Source organism: Podarcis liolepis, assembly GCF_965112155.1.
Source record: "Podarcis liolepis genome assembly, chromosome: 2".
In the NCBI taxonomy this organism is placed as follows: domain Eukaryota; kingdom Metazoa; phylum Chordata; class Lepidosauria; order Squamata; family Lacertidae; genus Podarcis; species Podarcis liolepis.
The window spans coordinates 92,491,922-92,518,404 of record NC_139555.1 but is presented as its reverse complement, the minus strand read 5'-3'; the positions used below and the strand labels follow the sequence as shown (position 1 = coordinate 92,518,404).

Below are 26,483 nucleotides of genomic sequence, written 5' to 3'. Positions count from 1 at the left end.
TTCAGTATGGTTAAACAAGTTGATGCAGGGTGAACAATTCAGCCTCTTTTCCTCCACCTCAGTTGTACAGTTTCACAGCTTAGCCTAGTAGTATGTGTGAAGGGAAAGCAAGTTAGGTTATAGAACATTGGTACACTTTAATCATCTTGGGATAGTGTGAGGAAGGAGGGCGCAGACTCTTAAGACTGGCCAGGTGCTTTTGTTTTTGTCTCTCTGCTTGGAAGATGGAAGAAAATTCCTGTTTGCTTCTGCTGCTTCAGAAGCCACAAGAGGGCCCAGACCTGACTGAAATGTAGCAAACTGCTTTGTTTATCCCCTGTGATTGTCTTGCAAATACCGTATTTTTCGCTCCATAAGATGCACTTTTTTCCTCCTAAAAAGTAAGGGGAAATGTCTGTGCGTCTTATGGAGTGAATGTGTGGTCTCTGGAGCCAAATTGCCCAGGGGCAAAAAGCAGATTGTGCTTTTTTTTTTTTTTTTTAGGAAGAGGGAAGGGGGTGTTGAAACAAAACCGCTGAGCAGCTTATTGGCAAGGGATCGGGAGGGAGATAAGGGACTCTAGAGATAAAGGAGGCTGCCTGGGAGGGGGGAGGTAAAAGCACATGGATCCTCAGGATTTTTGCATTGGATCACCCCAAATTCTCCATCAGATCACATAGCATGCCCATGGCTACAGCCTGCACACAAAAAAAACCCCACACCCACTGTTTCGTGGGGCCGTAATGGCGCAAAAATGTGGTTACAAAGCACAGATCCACATGGATCCTCAGCATTTTTGCACTGGGCTACCCCAAACTTGCCACCAAATCACATAACATTTATGTGGCCACAGCATGAACCACAAAAATCATACATCCACTGTTTCGTTCAGATTTTTTTCTTCTTGTTTCATCCTCTAAAAACTAGGTGCGTCTTATGGTCAGGTGCGTTATATGGAGCGAAAAATACGGTATATAATGCCACCTGGAAGGGAGCACTTAAAAGGCAGAGAGGACTCTGGTATCTATGACAAATCTTAGAGCTGTTTCATGTCCTTGGTTGCTTCTATTAAAAATCATAGTTGCTATTACAAATTTCTGCAGGTGGTAAAGAGGTTTCACTTGGGGAGGTGAGATTTTCAACAAATTTCAAAGGCCCACTTCTGGCTATATTTGAAATTAAATTGTTAATGTGTATCCCTCATACTTCTTTTAGCACCTCACAATAACTAGTAATGTTATCAACACAGTTCAAAGTATTAGGAACGTAAGTCTGGTCCAGTAGCACTCTTCTTCAGTTCAGTATCCTGTTGCCAATAGTGGACAACCAGACACCTACAGGAAACTCATAAGCAGGACATGAATGCAATAGCCCTACCCCTTTTCTGCCCTCTGGTAAATAGTACTTAGAGGGTACTGCTTCTGAACATAGATATCGCATATAACCATCTTGGATGAAAGCCATTAATACCTTTTTAAATCTACCTGATCTAATAGCCGTCAGCAACCTTTGTGGCAGCAAATTTCATAAATGAATTATTGGTTGCATGAAAAAATGCTTAATTTATATGTCCTAAATCTCCTGCCAGTTTCTTTGGATGACCCAAGTTCTATTATTATGAGAGAGAGAGAGAGAAATGTATTTCTCAGCACCATGCACCAGTTGTCTTTTTTCCAAACTAAAAGCCACTTAGGCTTAAGTCCGGGGACACTTCCCCTCTGGTTAGTTCCATAATCAACTGTTCCAAGACACCATATTTTAGGGTGTTCTAGGAATTCTACCTCTTTCTTCTGACTAGAGCATGCATTTACCCAGTCTCTGTATGAGGGTAATTGAAGTCAGCCATCATTACAACATTTTCTTCTCCATCTCAAGATTGCTTCAGTTTTTTGGTCAACGATGTCCTTAGTACAAAATTATTTTTGTGACTGGTGTTCCCACTCACAGAGATTCTGGGAAAAAGTATTTTCCTTTTAAGTATTCTAGCTCTCAGCCTGTTACCAAACCTAATGTTCTGAAATAGTAAGGATCCATTACTGTCAAATTATATGGTTTTATATTGTCCTTCCCTTTTATATGTTTTTGTTGAACTGTCTGAACTGAAAAGGGAAGGAAGCAGGCAAAGCTTTGTATCCTCATCTATACTGTACATCTGAAAAAACGTACACTAACCTCAACTCTATTTTTAGTCTGCCTGAACACAGAATTTAACCTTGGTGATCCCTTGCAATAAAGTAAAGGTTTGTATCTCATTTAGAAGTACAATGGAGCCCCTTATGAGGCTTATGGGAACTATCTGAGCTAATTCTAAAAGAGCTGATCCTGATCTTGCAAAACAGCATCAGAGTAATGAAGTCATTTGAACTGCTGTGGTTTAAAATATATATATTCCAAAAGGGGAAAGGAATAATTATATCTCTGGCTGTAGTTTCACAAAAGTCAGTTTGGCTCATTCCTCACTCCTTTGGTGTGAACATTTGTGTGATAAGTGTATGCAACATTATGAGGTGTGACTGGTATAATGAAATTTCCTGCCTTGCTTACACAGATGCATATAGACTGAGACATTGTGAAGCAATCCAAAACTTGGAAAATGTTGGTTTTTAGTAGGTTTACATTGCTGGCAGACCTGTTTCTACTGAAGTAGCCAAAAGCTTTCCTGATGATATCCATGGCTCTAGTGAAAGTTTCCCTTTCAGTTAATACTGGATCTGCAGTGCAGTTAAAGGAATTTTAATTATTTAATCAATAGAGTTTTCTTCAGTTAACCAAACAAATCTATCAATTCAGTTTTGCATAAGTTTGCATTTACATAAAGCTGAGATTTATTAAAATGCAAATACAATATTAGCTCAGCATTCATTGGATTACCTTTGTCCCCGCACTGTGATACTGTTTCTCAAGGAAGGCTCAAGGTGTCATGTGCACAATTCCTAATTTTTATCTTTAATAATAATAATAATAATAATAATAAATTTTATTTGTACCCCGGCCAGAGCCGGGCTCAGAGCAGCTAACATCATATAAATAACACAGTATACATAAAAACAGGCATAAATTTATTAAAATACATCTTAAAATTAATTCAGACAAATTAAAATCTGGACAGATGTCAGTTATCAGGTTATCAGTTATCAATCAGTTATCAGATTGAGAGCGGTTAATATTTTAATCATCTTTAGCATCTGAATACTTTAGCACCTGGTGTTCAGAGATATGTATCTTATTGTTTACTGTCATGATTAGGAAACAGCATACAAATCCACTTGCTATATGACAGCAAAGATGCATCTGGTATCCCAGCAGTGGCAAATCAAGAACTTCCAATGATCGACCCTCTACACAAGATGCCGCTGGGTTGTCAAGACATAAGACGTCTTATTTCAGTGTCTTTCACACACACTCTCTCCCACATCTTTCCCCTTACAAGAAAAGATTGGCAGCAAGGCACGTGACCAGCAGGACAGATAGACACACAAAAGCAGGAGACATGCATGTTGATGCATCCATTCTCCCCTTACTAACATTAGGAATCAAGGGAGCTCATCAGAGCTAAAGAAAGAGATGAAGTAATACACTCATCTCTCTCTCTCACTCTCTCACACACAAGACCCCTCATGTTGAATGACTGCACACAGAGACACACAGCACAGTATAGCATCCTGTCCCCAGCTATAGCCAGATAGATGCATATGCCACCCACTTGTATATATAATAATAGTCTTGATCCTAACATATTGCTACAGGTCACCCCAATCTCTGCTGAGCTGAGTGAGATTCCAAGGGTCTTGGCTCTTAACCAGGGTTTGTGTTTCCTTTGGAGTGAGGCACAACAGAGACTGTAGTGCCTTTAAGATATATGGCTTTGTTTACACATATGTACACCTAAGCCTTGTTGGAGAGAGTGCAGAACATCATACCCCAAGAGTGTCTCCTGTTGCTTCTCCCATAGCTCAATTAGGCTTGGGTTCAGAGCAGAAGCCAGCCATGCTTCCCAGTCTCTGGGTATGGCCTCTCCCAGCCAGTCTGCACGGAGTTTTTCCCCCACCTGGGGAAGCCCTGCCAGATGGGTGGGGTATAATTTTTCCCCCTACTCTTTTCAAAAACATCCTGCAAAGGGACACTTATTCCTGCCCCCTGTAACTCTGACAGCCTCTTGCTCCTCAGAGCCAGGGGAGGGACAATATTGGCATTGGCAATTGCCCTTAACGGCCCAGTACTCTGCTCTCTTTGTTTCTGAATGGCACCTCTATCAGCTGATCTCCTGAACAAGAAAACAGGTGCAGCCTGTATTTTTACAGTACACCCAACATTTCCCCTTAATACTCCAAATATTAGCTAAATTCTAAAATTTAAGAATTTAGAGGGATCTGGCCCCTCTACAAACTCCTAACAATATATTCACTAGGGGTAGGGATGTCTTTCTAAAATTGCCTCCCCTCTTTCCTTTCCCACACAGATAAACACACATTCCCTTCAGAGACGCCATTGCCAATTTCCCAAGGGAGCCAACAGGCAAAAGGCACCAGCTCAGGGTCCCAATATCTTTTGGAGTGCTTCTCCCAATAGAAACCTACCCACACCCTTTGGTCTTCATCTGAGGGCCTCTTCTGAATAGTTCCCTTGCAAGCGATTTGAGGGTGACATTAAAGGAGAAGGTTTCCTTGGTTGTTGATCCCCATCTTTAGGCCTGTTTGATGGAAATGTTTTTGCTGCTAGAATTTTCGTTATTTTTTCCCCAGGCTTTCTTATGGGTTAAATAAATTATTTTGCTGCAATGTATTGATTAGATTTCATGCTTTTGGATGAAAGGTTGTAGCATTTGGGACTTTTTAGTTTAGAGAAAAGACAAGTAAGAGATGACATGACAGAAGTTTATAAAATTATACATTACATGGAGAAAGCAGGTAGAGAAATTTTTTTCTCCCTCTCTCAGAATGCTAGAACTCATTGAAATCCAGTGAAACTGAATGTTGGAGGACTTTGGACAGTTGAAAGAATGTGGTTCTTCATGCAGTTCATAGTCAAAATATAGAACTCACTCTTCCAGGAGGCAGTGATGGCCACCGACTTGAATGGCTTTAGAAGAATTGCCATGTGTCCTCTTTTTCCAGGACACATCCTCTTTTCCAGGGGAAAAATTTCTGTCCGGATGGATTTTTTTTTAATTTGCCAAAATGCCTCTGGCGATATTTTCTGGATGAGACATAGACCTAACTGGAGACTTGCTTTCCTCTTCTCCTGCACCACTCAGCAATACATCACAGCTTCTATAGCCTACAAATAGTAGGGGTATTTAAAATGAGAGTCGTCATAGCATCCCCTTTCTTTGCTCTTCAAAATATGGCAACTCTGAATTCATGGAGGTGAAGGCTATCAATAGTGATTAGCTATGATAGCTATGCTCTCCCTCCATTGCTTGAGGCAGCAATGCTTCCAGCTACAGTGGTACCTCAGGTTACATACACTTCAGGTTACATACACTTCAGGTTACAGACTCCGCTAACCCCAGGTTAAGAACGTTGCTTCAGGATGAGAACAGAAATCATGCTCTGGCGGCGCGGCAGCAGCAGGAGGCCCTATTAGCAAAAGTGGTGCTTCAGGTTAAGAACAGTTTCAGGTTAAGTACGGACCTCCAGAACAAATTAAGTACTTAACCTGAGGTACCACTGTACCAGTTTCTGGAAACCACAGGAGGGGAGAGGACTCTTGTTCTCATGTTCTGCTCCCTGCTTTCCCACAGGCATCCAGCTGGCCACTGGGAGAAGAGGATGATGGGCTAGATGAGCCACTGGGCCCCTTCTTATGACTTCTCAGTAGTGAAGTGAAATGATATATTCCATTTATTCAGCAATAAGTGAAATATATACTGATAAAAAAAAACGTTTACAACTTTTGGGTATATGACTCAAAGGCATATATGTTGTTGGTTTTTGTGGGGAAAAACAAAATCACTGAAGCTGAGAATAGGTGTTTTTTCATTATATAAAAGTTAATTTATGCACCCAAGGACATGAGTTGTAATAGTGCTTTTATAGACAAGGATGCCTTTTATTGTACACTTCACACTTGCTGAAAAATAGCCTTGGACTCAAGAATGCATGTTTTGACAAGCAACTTCAGGCAGCTCTTTGAATCCATAGATTATCTTGCTTTATGCAGATCTTTTTTGTTGTCTCTAGAATTGTCCTTTACAATACTGAAGAAGTGAGGTGATATAAGCTTTGTGTGATGATAAATCTGTCAGTTGTAGTGTGTTGCTTTCTTGTTAAAGAAAAACCTGGGGCGTATCCTATTTATTTCTTATTATGTTTGTCAATCTGTTTCTCTCTCACCCCTCCCCACCTCACCCCACCTCTGAATCTCTTTAAGTCTTATTTTCTTGGCATATATAAGTTTCTGAGCTAAGTTTCTTCAGCTTTTCTTTTCTTCTTGTTTTCTTTCTTCTAGATCTGGGAGAATCTGTACTGTACATTTGGAATTAGGTGTTCAGCTGCCATCAACTTTAGTTCCTATTTCAATTAATTCACCCAAAGCAGCTTGAACTATTCAAAAAGATCCTTGCTGCTTGTTCCTTGTTGGGTTTATCAGCAAGTAATGCTGATAGCAGAGATGGATTTAAAAGTAGCAGCATCATGTTGGTATTCAACCTGACACTTCTTGTTTATCAAGCTTTTGCTGCTTAATTCTACCCTTGCAAACCTTCCTCTGATCTCATCTAAACCCCTGGGGGATTTTAAAAGTGGTTGTCCTTTGTTGAAGAAATCTGAAATTGTTTTATCTGATTATAGAGAGACACAGCATTGTAAAATACCCAGGTTCATAGAGACCTCTGCTGGCATAGAATATACATATTTCTTTAAGCTTTGGACAATTGTGTGTGCAGATTTCAGTCACTATTCATTAAGCTCAATTATCTTTTGGACTCAGAAGCTTCTATACGGGGCTCACAGTAGTTTGCCATTCCAGGGACAGTTTAGCTGTCTAGTTTCTCTGATGTGGCAGCCTGAGATGTCCCCAGAACATTCACTGTCACTTGTGTTTGTTATCTGAAAGCAAAGTAATAGCAGTCTTATAAACTTGAAATACATATCTTTGGAGGCTACAGAAGAAAAAACATCCCCTGGGAGACTGTTTTAAGTTCACTTATTTCCCCGAGCAAGTTAAATAAGTGGTTAAATCTATTTCATTGCAATTAATGGGACACGTAATGTTCTTAACTTTGGCTTGATTATGCTCATATATTTTCCTCTCAAATATGTTGCATGGGGAAGTTAGGCTGTTTCTATCCCCTAGTTTGAGTGGATGGTATTCAAGGTTTACTCAGGGTAGACCCATTGAAATTAATAGACCTAACTTAGTTAAGGGGACTTAGTTAAGGGGACTTCTCTGAGTAAAACTTGGTTGAATACCACCCATTGTCTACAGAGCATGGAACAAGATGGCAAATTATTTCTGATTTCTCATAGTTTACACATTGAAGCACTTTAGACTCGAGAGTAGACCTAAGTGCTTATGGTTTCTGCAGATTGGAATTTGATGCATGTAGTTTGCATGCTTATAGGATAAATTTGTTTTCTCAGGTACAAACATAATTGATACCAGGACTGGGCTGCATTTTTATTCTCTTATCTGGCAGGTTATTATGCTAAAGAAACATACAGCTTTCCTTAGAAATAGGGAGCCACATACACACTAAAAATGGTTTACAAGGTTAGCTGGCATAGATTCTCCAAAGGATATTGGGAATTGTAGCTTAGTGCCAGTTCTGAGAATTGTGATTTTCACAAACCCTTGGAGCCCTCAGTTTCAGGGTTTCCTGGGAGAAGGGGATAACTATAAGTTGGCAGTCTGTGCCCAATTCAGCACATTTAAACCAATGAGTACACTGGATTAATGCAATGGGGGAAGCCATCCAGCTAAAACATTCTTGCTACTAATATCTGCAAAAAGGAAAACATATCTCCTTATTTCTTTTACTGTGTCTCTACTGTTTAGAGACGAGATCCAATTCACTTTCAAGAGCAATGATACGATATTTGAATGCGGCATTATATAAATGTGTATGTTAGGAAGAAAGGCGTTTGAAGGTTAATGGCACGCAGAAAACAAATACTTGCTTAGAAGAGTGTTGCTGTCCTCCTTGCAGCTCCTCCAAACTGGATTCAGAAAATAAGTGACGCTCATGTGGCCATGGAAGAAAGCATATACTGGGAATGTAAGGCAAATGGGAGACCAAAGCCTTCATACAGCTGGCTAAAGGATGGCGAACTGCTTCTCCCTCAGGTATGAGTAATATTCAGGCTTGGTGTCCTTGATGCTTTTGAGTTGGGTGACAAAACTTGAAAAGATTTGTTGTGAAGTGGTGACCTTTTTCATCTCTGTATAGTTTGTTGCTGTTGAGAAAAAGAAATTAATGAAACCGAGTGGCCTTAAAATTCCATCTGTCCCATTGCAGACTTCCTTCCCTGCTGAGTGAATGTCACAGAATCACCTTGAGCTTTCCTTGTAGTTAAAACAATGACACTTCAAGCCATACTTTTCAAAGGCAGAAATTACCCTCAGGCACCTAATTCCCAGCCAAATGTTCAATGAAAGTTAGGCATTTAAGTGCCACTTTCTGCCTTTGACAAGCGTTTCTCTGAATCAACTGGAACTTAGAAGCTGTGGGACTCATTTCCAGAGGACATTTGCTATGAGAAGAAGGGTACATAAAATGGCTGTATATTTTTACACTCTGTACAACTCTGTAGGGGAAGGAAAAGTCATAATAGAAACGCTAGTTAAGTGTAAGTGTGAACTGTGAAAAGAGTGCATGGGAATATACTTACTCAGGCTGTATAAAACACCTTCCCTCCATTTCCATTTTTGAGCTTCTGATTTTTAATTGAACTTTATGGGAGGTAAACAAGCCCTCTGGTCTGTAATAGTAACCCCATTCAACTTCTTCAGATCTCTGCAAGAACTGACAACAAGGGAGTTGACCTACCATTAGCAGTGGCAGAATGAACTGCCTAAAGATTAATGATCTATGGAAAAGGAGGAAATCTCATTAGCACCCTTTCCATTCCATGTCTCACCAGAGGAGATCCTTTCGGGCCTTGAATGTCTCAATTATATAGGCAAACTAGGCAAATTATTCACTCTCCGTTATCAGAGTGACCAGCTTTTTTTTTTTAACCTGCTCTTTGATGAGTTGCCTAGATTCAATCAAGCTCTAATAAAGATTATGCAAGAAAATTGCAACCCCACAGCCAAGTAGAAAGTCGGTCAGTTTTTTAAAAATTATATTAGTTATATGTTTCGTTGTTAAAAATACACCCGGATGCCTATTTTACACAATGCTGTACTGATTAAAACTGATAACGTGAGTTCCATATCCGTAGGCTGACAAATGATTGCAGGGTCCTTTTGTTCCACATGCTAATTTCACTTGCTTCATGCTGGTCACTAGCAGATGGTCTTGAACTTAAATCACATTAGACTAAAGTAAGGATCGTTAAATGATTAACATTTACATCTTTAGGGTTTAGGGGTTTTTGATTTTTGTTTTAATTCTGGTGGGGTGAACTGCATACAATAGCTTTGCAACACTGAATGTGATTACTGTTCCCATTAACCTTCAAGGGAGCTGAAAGCTAATAGTTCTGCTGTTCGAAATCTTCTGAAGAACTTGCCTGGCATGATTAAACCATAACGCACTACAGGACAGAAGCAGTATTAGTTGCAAGTTTATGTACTTGAAGATACTATTAATCTAAATTGGGGAGGGGGTGATATACTGTTTAAATGGCATTTACCAACTACGATATTGGTTTCCTCCGTTCAGCAATTAATATGATATAAATTATTTATCAATAGATGACATCATGTAAATTGTTCATAAACATGCATTTTTAACATCAAAGTTGATTCCCCCTGACAGGTTAAAATAAATGATATGCTTGCAGCAATGCATAAATTCTAAATATGAGCTTTTCAAAATTGTGTTGTGCCTTTTGCTATTTTGCAGGAAAGAATCTTGATAGAACATGGGACGCTCACCATCACCAGTGTGAACCTATCGGACACCGGCATGTATCAGTGTGTGGCAGAAAATAGACATGGGACCATCTATATCAGCGCAGAACTGAGCGTAATTGGTGGGCTCCTTTTACTTAACAAATACTGAAAAATACATGTTGGCCTGTTTTGCTGCCTCTAATGAAGTCCGCAAATAACTAATACTTACCGTATTTTTTGCTCTATAAGACTCACTTTTTCCCTCCTAAAAAGTAAGGGGAAATGTGTGTGCGTCTTATAGAGCGAATGCAGGCTGCACAACTATCCCAAAAGCCAGAACAGCAAGAGGGATCGCTGCTTTCGCTGCGCAGCAATCCCTCTTGCTGTTCTGGCTTCTGAGATTCAGAATTTTTTTTCTTGTTTTCCTCCTCCAAAAACCTAGGTGCGTCTTATAGAGCGAAAAATACGGTATTTTTATCAGAATTTATATCAGTCTAGGCAAAAGGCCCACTCAGAGCAGCTTTAGCCCTTGTCACAATGATTGTCTGCATACATGAACAAGTCATAAACACTTCATATTTGCTATCATCATCATTTTGCTTCAGCTGTTACAAATACATACTTTGGAGGGGAGAGGATAGATGATTTTATGCATAGTCTAGTACAAGAAATTTCACCATCAAGAAAGATGCATTAGTGGGCGGTAGGTATAAAAAGGTTGACTACCCCTGGACTAGATGATCCTCAGGGTCACTTCCAACTCTATGATTCTATGAATGACCCAGATTTGAACTTCAGGGAACACAGGCATATTACAGAGGATTATGGGGAAATGTTCTAGGACAGGGATTGACAGATTTCATTTTTGCAAGATCTTAATACAACTTTAAGGCACATCAGCCAGATTCATGTGCAACAGAAACTGGGGGGGGGGGGGCAAGAAGAGAATAGGCACTTTTTCTGCCCTGGAAATTATTTTCACTATCAGTACTGAACTTCCTGCTCCTGGTTCCCCCCGCCCCACACCCACACTTTCTTAATTTCAACAGCCTAACTTAAGAAAGGAGAAAGTCATCTTTTTTAGCAGCTAGAAACTTTTACAGATCTGTTGCAAATCATTCAGAAGTCATCCATTGCTAGTATTACTAGTTTTGTCCAGTAGAAACATCACTCAGTAGTAACTGTATGTGGTATAAATAGAACATTCTGCATTTTATTTTTTTTTTGGAAAATTTATAAACAGATTGATCAAGAAGTTCTCTAAGTAGTGTCCAATAGGCCAGGATTTCCTGGCTTGGTAGAGCTGGTTCTTATTTTCTCCTGTGCATCCATATCCAAGCTGTTTGGTCCATCTGGAACTTAAGCATGGGGAAGGGCTATAGCTTGCTTCAGTCCCTGGCATCTTCAGGCAGGACTGGAAAAGTCTCCTATCTGAAACCCTTGAGACAAGCTGCTAGCCCTTCCCCATACTGAACTAGATGGACTCATGGAATCATAGACTTGTAGAGTTGGAAGGCATCCTGAGGGTCGCCTACTCCAACCCACTTCAATGCAGAAATCTCAACTACATCCTACATGACAGATGGCCACCCAACCTCTTCTTTAATATCTGCAAAGAAGGAGAGTCCACCACATTCTGAAGGAGTCTGTTCCACTGTCAAACAGCTCTTACCACCAGAATGTTTAGTAATAATCTCCTTTCTTGTAACATGAAGGCATTGGTTCGAATCTGGAGCAGGAGAAAACAAGCAAACCCTTTAGATATTTGAAGATGGCTATCGTATCTCCTCTCAGTCTTCTGTTTTCCAGGCTAAACATGCCCAGCTCCTTTTGCCGTTCCTCACAAGCCTTGGTTTCCAGACCCTTGATCATCTTGGTCACCCTCCTCTGCACGCATTCCAGCTTGTCAATATCCGTCTTATACTCAGTATATAAGTCAGCTTCCCGTGTTCCTAGACCTCCTAGTACCTTCTATACAGTATTTTTTTCTGTGCAGTAAATCTGTAATTACTCCACTCTTTACACACTGAGGGGATCCTGAGTTTTAGTGCTTCTGATGTGGGCATTTCACATTTTTAAGAACTTGAATTGTGCCACAGAGTCTTGCTTTAAAAGCATATTCAGGACTTGACTGCTACAGGTCCTCTTTTGGCACTCCATTCCCATCCCAGCCTCCTTATGCCTTTTTGTGAAATGAAAGAAGACAGCCTTTGGTGTCTGAGTTCCTCTCAGCTGTGCATTACAGCGTGGTAGCACTGACTGAATCATTATTGAAGAAACATGGAAGATTGCAAGTCTAATTACCTTGCTTTTTAAAATAAAAAAGAGGGGGTAAAAGTGAATGCCCCACAACACAGTCTCTCCACCTGTTATGGATCATGCTGTTCTGCTGGGCCAAAGAGAAGCGGTGACCCTCTCCTTCTAGATAATGAGCAGTAGGGATTTCCTTTATGTCCACTAGTGGCTGCTTATTTCTCTTTAATAATGTTCCGTAGAAGGTGCTTTAAGTCACATGTGCATGTGTGGTGGAGGCAGAAAGAAGCAGTTTGGATTTGGACAGAGAGTGAAAACACATTTCATAGTCCCACCCCCACCTCCCCAACCAGCTAGCAAGAAGTAGCAACGGGAGGTGGCTAGAGTGCTGTTATATCTGCTGGGGACTGATACTGCTTTTGGTCTGGTACTGCCTTTACAATTTCTTGCTTCCCTCCTGGCCAATCTGTATATTGGAAAAAATAAACAGATATTACAAAACATCCAAAGTCTTCAGTAGTCTCTCCACACATGGAATCTAACATTGTAAATCCTGGAAAAACACAGAGTGCAACATAGCTTTGATCCATGATCTGTAGCCAGCATGGTGTAGTGGTTAAGAGTGGTGGACTCATAATCTGGTGAACAGGGTTTGCGTCTCCGTTCCTCCACATGCAGCTGCTGGGTGATCTTGGGCTAGTCACACTTCTTTGAAGTCTCTCAGCCTCACTCACCTCACAGAATGTTTGTTGTGGGGGAGGAAGGGAAAGGAGATTGTGAGCAACTTTGAGACTCCTTAAGGAGAGTGAAAGGCGGGATATCAAGGCCAAACTCTTCTTCCGTGGGTATGCCTTTCTAGTGGGGTTTCCTGAAACTTCCACAGTAGCAAAAATGTGGATGTGACATGCATTCACTGGCTATCTAAGCTTGATACATGATCAGAGTCCAGCATTCATCTCCACAAGATGTAGTGATGGCTTCATGCTGACGTGGGTTTTAAGAAGCAAACAAATGGGTGAGCTGTGGGTAAGATCTAGAGGAGCTTCCTCCAATAGAGAAGACTTAAGATCTCAGAGCACATAGCATGTAAGCCTTTTCTGAAGGATAGCAGTATTTCTAATTAGCAACACACACACACATGCTACCTCACAGGAGCTGTGGTTTCCTACCAGTGTGCACTCTCTAGTTACTGACTGAACTATTCTGATGTGACAGAAGCATGTAGATTTAAGGTGCCAGAGTTCTGACTTCAGATTTCCCTCCTCCCCCACTAAAATGATAGTTCATGCCTTAACCACTGGTTAAGGGAGCATCATTAGATGCTCCCAAAGATTCTAACTGCTCAAAAGTAAATTCTCAGCATAAAACAGCCTATGTGCAAAATGTGTTGTGCATTGCTGGTAAGGAAGAATTCGGAAAAAGATGTAATACATAAAGATGTGAGCATTTTCCCCAGCTTCCCTTGGTGTTACTTGACCTCTGTAAGACCTTCATCGTTAAGTGCTTGTCCTCAGCCACTCTTCTACATTGGCCCATATGAGGGGGGAATTGTAGAAAGTCCTGTAGTGGATGGCAGATCGGTATTATCTCTCTCCTTAGCTTTCTTTAACAGTTTTTAAAGCTCTCTGCCAGAGGCGGGGGCATAGTTTCTTTTAACAGCCTCCATCGGGAAGCTGGCATTTCCTCTCTCCCCACCTCATAATGTCCAGGATTTAAGTGTTATTCTAGGGTGTTCAGGGAGTGGTAGTGTCTACCCTGCTATGGTTAGTTGTGTTCTTTTCTACTTTTAGCACTGCTCCCCCCATAATTTCACAGAAGTGTATTCCCGCCCCCCATGCCATGCTGAAAATTCTCCTTCTGCATGGTGAAGGGGCAGTAGGATGTCTGCATGGGGTTCCTCATGAGCTGAACATCTGATGACATAGAATCCAGCTTGCATCTGATGGCATAGGAATCCAGGCAGCCAGCATGGTGTAGTGGTTAAGAGTGGTGGACTCGTAATCTGGTGAACCGGGTTCGCTTCCCCGCTCCTCTACATGCAGCTGCTGGGTGACCTTGGGCTAGTCACACTTCTCTGAAGTCTCTCAGCCTCATTCACCTCACAAAGTGTTTGTTGTGGGGAAGGAAGGGAGAGGTGATTGTGAGCCGCTTTGAGACTCCTTAAGGGGAGTGAAAGGGGGGATATCAAGTCCAAACTCTTCTTCTCTTCTTGCATAGAAAACTACCTTCCTTGAAATCTATGCACAAAGGCTGCAGAAGTCCACCCTTGGTGTTTGCAGGTTGAGGGCAAGGCCAGTGAAACATGCAACAAGGGCCAGTGAAACCAGCAGCATGACCCCACTACCCTTTCTATGGTTTGGTGCCATAGTATGAACTTGCAGTGAACCAGAAACAGAACCTTTTAATACAGCCAGCATATAACCTTGCTCTGTAATCTGGAGCTCTTATCTATGAGACTGTATAGGCTAAGCCATACAAGCAGAAGAAACAATGACCAAGAAACTGACCTTGAATTGGGTGTTTGTTTGATAACGTGCATAATTTTTAGCCACGTGTCTGGTGTTCACATAAAACATTGGAACGAATCATGTTATGATATGTTCAGGCTTTAGTTCACACTAAACGTAACGTGTGAGTACAAATCTTGCTTTTAGACTTTCTGATGTGTCAAATTTACACACTGGGATTGTTTGATTGTAATCTAGTCCCATGTAATTCTCCATAAAACTGATGCCAATATAACGTCTTTGGATCAAGATAGAAGACTTCCAAAAATGAGTATGTCAAATTGCCCGTCCCTCTCTCCTTCCTTACCAAAACCATCTTTCTTTTTTGCTGTCACCAGGTGTTTTGCTCCCTTGCACTGCTCCAAGAAACCTTTTGAGAATCAATATAGATATCCGTGCAGTTTAGAGGCCTTGATTTCATAGGCATGGTAACCGTCAAGAACTATGTTGTCAGTTGCCCAATATTTTGTTTTTAAAACAGTTAATACAATTTGTGAGTAGATAGCATTGTGTCTGATATATTTCAAAGAGAATGTTCAATATTGTAATTTTAATCTCTTCTAAAGAGGAAGGTTTAAGGTGTTCCTTGAGCAGCCAGTGTTTGGTTTTTGCTGGGCATTTTTTTATTAAAAAGGATAGATGCTTACAAAGTGGTGGGGGAACACCCCGAAATTATTGCTGCTGGAGGAAAGAACAAGTAACATTCAACAAATTAGAATCCATAGTGGCAAAATCTATTAGGGATGTTACCTTTCGTATAAAAGAAATCCAAATAAAGCCATAGATTCTTCTTTAGGCTATTCAGCAGTTGCTATAGAAGTCTGCCTTACACACTGGTTACAAATTATAGTATAAAATCAAGGACTTCCAGTTTGTCTTGTACTAGATTAACCAGAGAACATGTAAAGTATATTACCTGTAACCACAGTACTTGAAGGTTTCTGAATAAATGAGTGTAAGAGTGGAGGGAATACTTTCATGTTTCTATGCTGTCAGAGGAACTGTGACCTTCTGGCTGCCTCCCAGTTCCATCAATAGAACAATAATAATAATAAACTTTTATTTGTATCCTACCCTCCCCGGCCAAAACCGGGCTCACGGCGGCTAACATCAAATATAAAACACTGGTATAAAATCAAGCAATAATTAAATTACCCCCTAAAAACAAGTCAGGATCAAATTAAAATCTGAATTAGATGGCATTCCGCAGGATTTGGGTTGGGAACAGTAAATGCTCATCGGCCCAACTGTTTACGCTGTTCTTATATGGGCCTGTGAGAATGCTGGGAGGCCCTCTTTCATACTAGTTCTTATACAAAAATGGAAGGGGAGTCAGGCTGAGCCCTGACCAAAGGCCTGGCGGAACAACTCTGTCTTGCAGGTCCTGCAGAAAGATGTCAAATCCCACAGGGGCCTGAGCTCTTGTAGCAGAGCGTTCCACCAGGCCGGGGTCAAGGCAGAAAAGGCCTTGGCCCTGGTCGAGGCAAGCCTAGTCTCCCTGAGGCCCGGGATCTCCAAGATGTTATTATTAGCAGACCGTAAGGTCCTCCGTGGGGCATACCAGGAGAGGCGTTCCCGTAGGTACGAGGGTGCTAGGCCGTATAGGGCTTTAAAGGTTAAAACCAGCACAAGTGTATCTACTGAATGACTAGGACAACACACATCTCATTCAGATGCTAGCACATATACACATAGAAAAACCGTAAAGCATGTTTGTGTGTTTCACTTTGGTTTTACATGCAAACTGTTTTCTTTATAAAGAAACATTTTTCAAACCACATTTGGAACATTCCCAATCTGCGCAGCTGCCTTTTTATTCTTGTACAGCAGCTATTAAATTCCCTGCAACCATTTCTATATTGAAAGTTTTCCTGGACGTGTAAAAATAAATTCAAATCGGAATACCATTATATAGGGAGTCCTTTGTTACATAATTTAAACAAGTATTTGTGTACGGGGGAGAGAGGTAACAACAACAGGTAATCATACCTTTTTGCCTGTACATGAGATTGACCGTTCTGTTTTTAAAAAGAAAAACTCATCCCCAATAAACAATTTTTTGAAAAACTCCTCATAACAAACAAACAAAATTAAAACTAAACAAGAGGCATCCACTAAACATGGGCAGAGGTACATCGCATTTTTCATACAATATATATCTATATTGCATAAAAAGTGGGTGTGTTTGCTGTATCTTAGGACCTTAAGACCTTAAGAATTTACCAAATCTTATTGTTGGGATTTCTTTTCAAGGGTAGGGACTGCATAGAATGCTGAGCAGCTTGCCTTCTCTGCCCATGCCCTGTGACCCTAATTTTCTCCAGAGTCTCAGTGAGATCTTGCTTTGTCCCTTTGTCAGGCTGCCAAACATCTATAATTGTCACTGGGCACTGGAGGTATTTTGCACAGGCATCTGTCAGGGACAGTGACCTGTCACTAAAATTCAGGCCTTTTCTCTAGCCACTGTGCTAAGGAAAATTATTCTCAAGGCAGTAGATGATGGTCTGTTTCAGACGTTTTGTGGCAGGGCTGTATTTGAACTGGAATTTGGAAAATTGAGGAGACATGTTAGATTCATAGAATCATAGAATTGTTGGAAGGGACCCAAAGGGTCATCTAGTCCAACCCCCTGAAATCCTGGAGTATTTTGCCCAATGTGGAGCTTGAACCGAAGGGCCTGAGATTAAGAATTTCATACTCTACGGACTGAGCTAGCACCCATTGGAGTGGACAATCTCTGTTCTGCACCAGTTCCATCCTCTTTTGCTGCCAATGTAACCAGGAAATCATATATTGTTTATTCATTGGATTTCTTACCCACCCTTTACCAGGTCCCAGAGCAGGGTACAGCAATAAAACATACCATCATAAAATGACCATAAATTAAGTAAAATGCAAAAGCAATTAAAAACAGTTCCATATATATAAACCTTCCAGCTGACAAGAACCTACGAGAAACTAGAAATCCGAAGAGCCACCATCTTATGTGATCTCTTGTTCCTACGCAACTGCCGAGACAACAACTTAATTCCCACATGCTTCCAACTTAAATTCCACTCTAAAACCCCAGCTACCGAAAGGATCCTGAAACGAACTGAACTATCCCTAATCAGAAACGAAATACATAAGAAAAGATACCTACTAAACCAAACCAACAAAGATCTGCTCACTCTTCACCTCAAACTCTGTAACAAAATCCACCCTGCACTCTGGGACAAATGCAAACAACTAGCCGTCTGGAGAGCTGAAACTGAGACCTCACATAAAACAGACAGACACACCAACAAACTCCACAAACTAGAGAAACGCCAGAAGCCCAGCCACCCTCCACAACAACCCATGAAACAAACAGTACATAACATATCAGACAGGATCCTCACCTCAACTGAAACCAAAGTACTCTCCAAAGGTTTCAACTTTGCAGTCGCCCCGAGACGCATCCCCACGGAAAACATCATATGCGGAGTCGAAGCTAGCCTAACCAAAATCAACCCAGATGAAGCCAATAAAATCAGACTTGAAGTCACCAACATCCTCTGCTCCAGCAAACCACCCAGAAGCAATTTACACAAAGAAGAACAGAAAGCACTCACCAACCTGAGGAAAGACAACAACATAATCATTCTCCCAGCAGACAAAGGTAACGCCACTGTTGTGATGAACACATCGGACTACCAAGCAAAACTATCAAATCTACTCCAAGACCCTACCTACCAACCTATAAAAACAGATCCCACCACCTATCTGGAAAAAACCACCAAATCCAAAATAAAAGCCTCTCCTATCAGTGAAGAAATCCAGCTAAGAATCATCCCCAGAGAAAAATCATCCAGATGCCCCAAACTCTACGGTCTCCCCAAGATACACAAAGAAGGAACACCACTCAGACCAATAGTCAGCTCCATAGGCTCACCTCTACAAAATCTCGCTAAATTTCTCGCTAAGCAACTTCAGCCCTATGCAGAATCCATCGCTTCACACGTTACAAACTCCTTCCAGTTCATAGAAACAATAAAGAAGCAAAACCTACATCCCGATGACCTACTTGTGAGCTTCGATGTTGTATCTCTCTTCACACAAGTGCCCATTAATGAAGCCTTGACAGCCATTCAAAACAAATACAATCCCCCCGAATACATCCTGGACCTGACCAACCACTGCCTAACCAACACGTACTTCATCCACAATGGACAAAGATACAAACAGATAGAAGGAGCACCTATGGGATCACCCCTCTCACCGGTCATCGCAAATTTGTACATGGAACACTTTGAAACCAATGCTTTAGACAAGTCAGAACACAAACCCAAACTTTGGCTCAGATATGTTGACGACACCTTTGTAATTTGGCCACACGGGAAAGAAAAACTAGATAGCTTCCTCACACATCTCAACAGCCTACACCCCAAAATACAATTCACTATGGAAATAGAAGCCAACAACCAACTTCCCTTCCTTGACGTCCTAATCTACAAAAAACCTGATGGCTCACTAGGACACACTATCTACCGAAAAAAAACACACACCAACCGCTACTTACATGCACAATCACACCACCACCCTGCACAAATAAACTCCGTAGCCAAGACTCTCATCTCCAGAACCAAACGCCTGGCTGACAAAGACCACTTGACAACTGAGTTACAGAATCTCTCTAATGTGTTAATCGCCAATGGATACCAGCAAAACAGGGTTACGAAGCTAATCCAAAAAGAAACACCCCCCAAAAACCAAGACACAGAAGAAAACAATGGCATGGCCCTCCTTCCTTATATCAAGGGCACTACAGATAAAATTAGCAAAATCCTCCATAAACACAATATCAAAACAGCCTTTTGCACCAACCAAAAAATAGCCAATATCCTCAGAAACCCCAAAGATAAAATCCAGTTGGAAAACCAAGGGGTCTATGAAATACCCTGCAAAGTCTGCCCAGCCACGTACATTGGACAAACAAACAGACGAATAAATGCACGTATCGCAGAACACAAGAATGCCGTCAAAAAAGAAGAAAAAACTTCCTCTCTTTTCCAACACATGAAAGAAACAGGACACGAAATTAATTTTGCAGATTCCAAATTGCTCTTTAACATGGAACATCACCACAAGAGAATAATCATGGAAGCCATCGAGATAGAGAAACACCCTCACAACATGAACAAGCGTGACGACACGTCCCGCCTGCCAGACATCTGGAAATTAGCCCTCCCCACAAAAACCGACACCAGAACCAGAGGCACACAGAACGCCATCACCAATCAACCACACCAGACCCAAACCCAGACCCTCTCCACAGATAAATTACAGACACCATCCAGTAGCCAAACCATAGTGGCACCTCCGGATGCTGCACCCCCCTGCAATCCCTACACAGATCTGGCTGGCACAGGGCACAAAACCACAGCTCGCCCCTATACACGAAGCCAAGCCAGAGCACAACTAAGTGCAGTACAGCCATCTTCTCAGAAAAACTCTTCACAAGCTCAAGAGGTCAAGACACGAAAGCTTTAGCAACTAATCCACACCTAATGACCCACCTAAGTGGTACTCAGAATATCACTCAAGAAATCACTCAAGATATCCCTCAAGTAATTAAGGAACAAAAGAAGAAAAGGCACACTAACCTGGGAAATTCCTCTCTGCCCAGAACGTTGGAGGCTATACACCACACCCCCTCCACAGTATTTATAGGAACTCAAACACTGAGATCCTGCTCTGTTCCAGTAACAAGAAGCCGAAAGCACCAGCCTGAAGATGACGAGTGAGACCTCGTCGAAACGTCGCCTAGACACCCCAACTCTTACACGGGAAGACACCCGAAGACACCAAAACCTGCATTCCTGTACCCGTGAAAATCTACGAAAGCATATATATATATATATATATATATATATATATATATATATATATAAACATTGCAAACATTTTAAAATAGTTCCACATGTAAAATAGTTCCAGTACTTAAAAGGCTTGTTGAAAGGATTTTCTCTAAAGAAGGAATACGGATGCACCAGGATTCCCTAGCACAGTCAACCATAAGAGCTAACAGACATTGGACAATCTCAGAAGACTAACCATTATCAAGAGCGGTCCATCCCAATTGGTTGGCCAAAAGGGAGGAGCAGGACACTGAGAAACACTGTTAACTGTCTATCTGCAAAGAATATATTTGTCCATTGTTCTGGGATTAATCAAGAAAATTTATGGAGGATAAGGCTGTCAGTATCTTCTAGCCATGATGGCTAACCTCTGCCTCCACAGTCAGAATGTGTCTGAATACCAGTTTCTGGAAGCTGCAGGAGGGGAAAAGTTCTGGTGAGCCTGAGTCCTCCTTGCAGGCTTCCCTTAGGCATCTGGTTGTCCATGTGAAAAGAGGATGCTGGATTAGATGGGCCATTGGCCTAATCCGGCAGGGCTCTTCTTATGTGATACGGTCATGTAATTTTTGCGTTAATTAAAAGGAAACTCTGACTTGGATATAGAGATCCCAGGAGTTTCATAGGACTATGTTGATGACAGAATGGGAATGGGATTCCTGTGCAGCACCTTGTCCATCCTGAAAGATTACTGGAGATCCAATGGCTACGCACTGAAACAGCATGGGCAGTGGAATGTTCAGTTGTAGGGGGAAGGAAGGATTGATTGAAATGTCCACCATCACCCTTTCTGTCAATGGGAGCCTCCACTGGATCAATTGGCCTTAAGGTGTCCTGCAAGAGGAGTGCTGATCCAGATGAAGGACCTAGTTCCTTTGGCCCAGAGGGTGATGCCTTTCTAATCTGAGGAATACTTCAAAAAGCTGTACAGTATTCTGTGTGCTGATAACAGACAAAGAACCCAAGCATGCTTTGGTTCTGCAAAAAGTTACTGCAGTGCCAAGAGACTTAAAATTGGATGTGGAATGAATAGATGTCCTAAATATATTAAAAGTGAAACACGAAGCTGAAGCATTGCTGTCCAACAAATGCATTGCTAAGTCTGCTATAATTAGAATGTTCCTTAATTAGAGCGCTCACACAATAATGTGCTCTCCTTCATTTTGAATTAAGCAGCTATATTCTCTACTAGGAATAAGGGTACCTGCCTTTTACTGATAATTTTTAATGCAGACAGGAAATAAAGGCTTAATCATAATTCTTGGATAATATGTTCTTCTGTCGTATCATTCACAAACCTCATGTTTGCCACTTGGTGTTCAGTAGTTATATGTTTTCCGTTGTAGCAGGCAAATGCTATTACGGTCAGACCGATTACTTTCAGTGCAGGGAAGGGAACCAGATTGAAAACAAGGGTTGATCTCTAGTTTTTCAGTGGGTTTTTATTGGATTTTATTATGATTATTTATTTTTAGAATTCAGTGAGTAAGATTTCATTATGACTCTACCCTTTCCCTGAAATGCCTGGCACCTCTTCACTCATCATTGTTGGTCCTGCATTTTTTGAGCACTTATGGAACTTCCTTCATTCTTCTTGTTCTATTCAAAGACTTGCCCCTTCACACATCTAACATCTTGACAAATGCCAATGCCAGATCTCCTTCCCAACGCTATGCCTCCTTTCCCACCACTTCTGCAGCTGACGTAATTGTTTTATTTGTGGCCTGTTCTTTCCTTTCCGTCCTTTAACATTAGATTCCTCCCTACCCCCGCCAGAGTATCGGGTGATACTAGCCCAAAATGTGACTACAAACAAAATGTCCTTCCTGTCTGCTGCAACAGCAAAGAAAGTTTGGGGAGGTACCCTGAAGGTCATCAAATCCTTGCTGGATGCAGTTATAGTTTCCCTGACACGTGTCTGTCCAACTCCTCCTTAAACAGGAGAGCCCACTGAAGTGGAACATATGTTCCACTGTTGAGCAATTCTCACCACTAGGAAATCTGCTTCCCTGGAATCGCCACACATTTGTTCTAGTCCTGCTTTCTGGAGCTATAAGAAAACGAGTCTCCTCCACCTTGCATGTAGCCCTTCAGATATTTGAAGACCTTAATATTCTCTCATGTAGGCTAAACATACTCAGCTCTTTCAACCATAGGACTTGGTATCCAAACCATTAGGGCCATTCTCCTCTGGACACACTCTGCTTTGATGATGTGCTTTTTTATTATGTGGCACCCAGAACTGAAGACAGTACTTCAGAGGTGATTCAACTGGAGCAGAATAGAGTAGAACTATTGCTTTCTATTCTCTTTTGTAGTAGCTGCATCACACTGCTGTCTCATGTTCAGCTTGTAACAAAATAAGACACATAGACCCTTTGTACATGTAAGGCTGTCAAGCCAAGCCTCCCCCAGAATGAAATTATGCCTATGATTTATTTATTTATTTTTGTATGTATGGGGTTTTTGTGTGTGTGTGTTGAACATCTTTTGGTTGCAGGCCAGAGTTCCAGTTTATCAAGATTACTTTGAATGTTCCTTGATTCTGTACTTTATGGTGTTATATGGTATAGCTATTAGGGGTGTGCACAGGCCCAAAAATATGTCTTGTATCTCTGTGGTTTTTTTTAAAAAACAATCAGTTATGTTTCTGAAACCCTGTGCTCTGTCTGCTTAGATCTTTGTTTGAGGTTCTGAGCTGCTCTGTATAAAACAATAACAAACTCTGACAATGGCTTTAACTTCTCCCCTTTGAGCCAAAGTGGATGAAATTTACAGTCACAGGAGCCCCTCTTCAATGGATCAAGGCTGCCAAATTACAGATAAATAAATCTAGGAGCCTTTGTAGATGAAATAAAAGGAACTCACTTTCTTCCATAACCCATGGGGAGAGTGGGGGTTTGTCTGTTGCTCTTTCATATGTTAAAATAATTAAGAGATGGCTGAAGTGTGTATTTTCCCCCTTCCTGAGCTTGTCTGATGGGCCAGCAGAGTTCCAGGTTTTTGTTTTTAAGCTTAAAAAGCTTAAATTAAGCTTTTAGCTTTTTTAAAACAAAACAAAAAAACCTGCTATTCTTTAACAAAATAAATAAACAAATCCAGAGCACTATGGTGCTTTGCAGGCAACATTTTGAAAAGTCACACTTCTTGCAAAGCCCATTGACCTAAAGAAACACAGAGATAGAGGAAGACATAGAGCCATAAGGTACACAGACTTACAGGAACAAACCACAGTTCATAGGGGGCGTGATCTGACTTGAGAGGTTTATTGACATTTATACTGATTATCACTTAAATTTGCAATCATGGTATGATGAACATACATGGAGGTCATGAAGCTTCTAGGGCAGGGGTCTGCAACCTTTAAGACAAAAAGAGCCACTTGGACCCGTTTCCGAAGGAAAAAAAAACTGGGAGCCACAAAACTCGTCATTATAAAAATAACTTTTTTGTCACTTTTTATTATTATTTCTTTGTTTGACCCCTGCTCATAGAAATAAACATTAAATTAACAAGTTACCTTTTTTTGTGTGTGTGTTCTTCACTCCCCTTCAAAACAGTGACCAGCGTACATGCCCCCTTTCAATGTAGTGACCAGTGTACATGCCCCTTACAATGTAGCGGGCTGGCAGGCAGGTGACGTCGAGACGGTGCGTGACTAACGCATGCACCGCCCCCATGTGACGTCACAGCCAGTACAGCGCCCGCCACAGTGGGGAGTGTCAGGGCACACAATGCACCTCCTCCCCTCGCTAGTATCCGCCCCGGAGCCGCGGCAAAGGTGTAAAAGAGCCACACGCGGCTCCGGAGCCGCGGGTTGCTGACCCCTGTTCTAGGGAGATGTGCATGTCTCATGCTCAACCTTTCCTAAGTGGTGATGTGGAGTTCAGGTTAGCCTTCACAGGATAAGTCTCCTTTGATTGACAGGGGACTTGAGACTTACAGTGCCTTTGCAAACCAGGACCTCTAGTATAAATGTACCCTAGTTGTTGAAGATGCCACACAGACAGTAAAGGTTTTGTGAGAAGAGGCTCTTACATAGTGTCCAATATTTGTAACGTCAGTGAAATCATACTGCAGATTTGACTTGGATCTAGAGGGAGGTGATTCTCCCTTCTTGCTTCAGACTGCTTCCCACCAAATTTTCAGGTTGTTCCAGAGACCTCCTTCAGGAACAGCTTTACAAGGGGTGCAACATGATGGGGAATTGGCAAAAAGGAAGGCTCCCTCCTTGCACAGAAGTGCATCTTGGGGTGCAAGCCATTGTTTCGTTTATGTGTTTGCTTAAGACATCTGCTCTTGCAGCCAACATGGTGCTCCCCGATGTGGTACCCTTCAAAGTGGTTAGACTACAACTTCCATCATTCCAGTCCATTCTCCATGTTGGCTGGAACTGCTGGGAGTCTAGAGAGCACCAAGTTGGTTATCCCTGCTTTAGAGGCGCCATTATGAAATGTACTTGTGTGTGCTGTACATGATCAGTAGTGAAGAAATTCAGCTTTAAAAAAGAAATATACTTTATTAAAAAGGAGTTGGATAATACTTCTCATGTGTTCTAAGCCCTTTTACCTATTGTCTTTCAGCTGTAGGTCCAGATTTTTCAAAAAACTTCTTGAAAAGGTTAACTTTTGTCAAAGTTGGTGGTGACGCTTCAATCGAGTGTAAACCCAAAGCTTCTCCAAGGCCTACCTTTACCTGGAAGAAAGGAAAGGAGATCCTAAAAGAAAATGAGAGGTAATCTTTTTTTTAAAAAAAATCTACTGCTTGTGTTTTGTGACTGCTAATCTTTTTATATCTCCCATGAATATTGGTTTGACAATGATTGTTGTGAAAAGCGCAGGTGTTTGCTGTTAAGGGAGAAGGAAACCCTATTGATTCCTAAATTCACTGTACATCACCTGCCTCTTCATATAGTTTAAAGAACAGTATTTTTGTTTTGACTAGCTTCAAGAGAATAGCTATCAAAATACCATTTTAGAGAATCCTTCAGATCATTGCAATCTGTGAGAGTCCTGGTAAACAGAAATTATTTGAGGATCAACTAGGCAATTGCAGTGTTTAGTTTGTCATTTGCAGTGGCAGGGGAAGAGGAAGAGGGAGGAGGGCTGAGTTAGAGTAGTGACAGCCCTGCAGCATTGCCTAGTATTTGCAGCCTAGAATCATAGAATCATAGAGTTGGAAGAGACCACACGGGCCATCGAGTCCAACCCCCTGCCAAGCAGGAAACACCATCAGAGCACGCCTGACATATGGTTGTCAAGCCTCTGCTTAAAGACCTCCAAAGTAGGAGACTCCACCACACTCCTTGGCAGCAAATTCCACTGTCGAACAGCTCTTACTGTCAGGAAGTTCTTCCTAATGTTTAGGTGGAATCTTCTTTCTTGTAGTTTGGATCCATTGCTCCGTGTCCGCTTCTCTGGAACAGCAGAAAACAACCTTTCTCCCTCCTCTATGTGACATCCTTTTATATATTTGAACATGGCTATCATATCACCCCTTAACCTCCTCTTCTCCAGGCTAAACATGCCCAGCTCCCTTAGCCGTTCCTCATAAGGCATCGTTTCCAGGCCTTTGACCATTTTGGTTGCCCTCCTCTGGACACGTTCCAGTTTGTCAGTGTCCTTCTTGAACTGTGGTGCCCAGAACTGGACACAGTACTCCAGGTGAGGTCTGACCAGAGCAGAATACAGTGGCACTATTACTTCCGTTGATCTAGATGCTATACTCCTATTGATGCAGCCCAGAATTGCATTGGCTTTTTTAGCTGCCGCGTCACACTGTTGGCTCATGCCAAGTTTGTGGTCAACCAAGACTCCTAGATCATTTTCACATGTACTGCTCTCAAGCCAGGTGTCACCCATCTTGT

At 41.6% G+C, this 26,483-nt stretch overlaps 1 protein-coding gene across 15 annotated transcripts in view; it reads left to right on the top strand.

Annotated features, from left to right (window-relative positions):
- LOC310701096 (contactin-4) overlaps positions 1 to 26,483 on the top strand; it is a 497,831-nt gene that overhangs the window by 387,631 nt on the left and 83,717 nt on the right. For all 15 annotated transcript variants that reach the window (XM_083491346.1, XM_083491357.1, XM_083491358.1 and 12 more), the window contains 3 exons: positions 8,129 to 8,265; positions 9,992 to 10,121; positions 25,201 to 25,351. In XM_083491346.1, the coding sequence (XP_083347472.1) occupies positions 8,129 to 8,265; positions 9,992 to 10,121; positions 25,201 to 25,351 (418 nt within the window). The remainder of the gene's footprint in view (positions 1 to 8,128; positions 8,266 to 9,991; positions 10,122 to 25,200; positions 25,352 to 26,483) is intronic.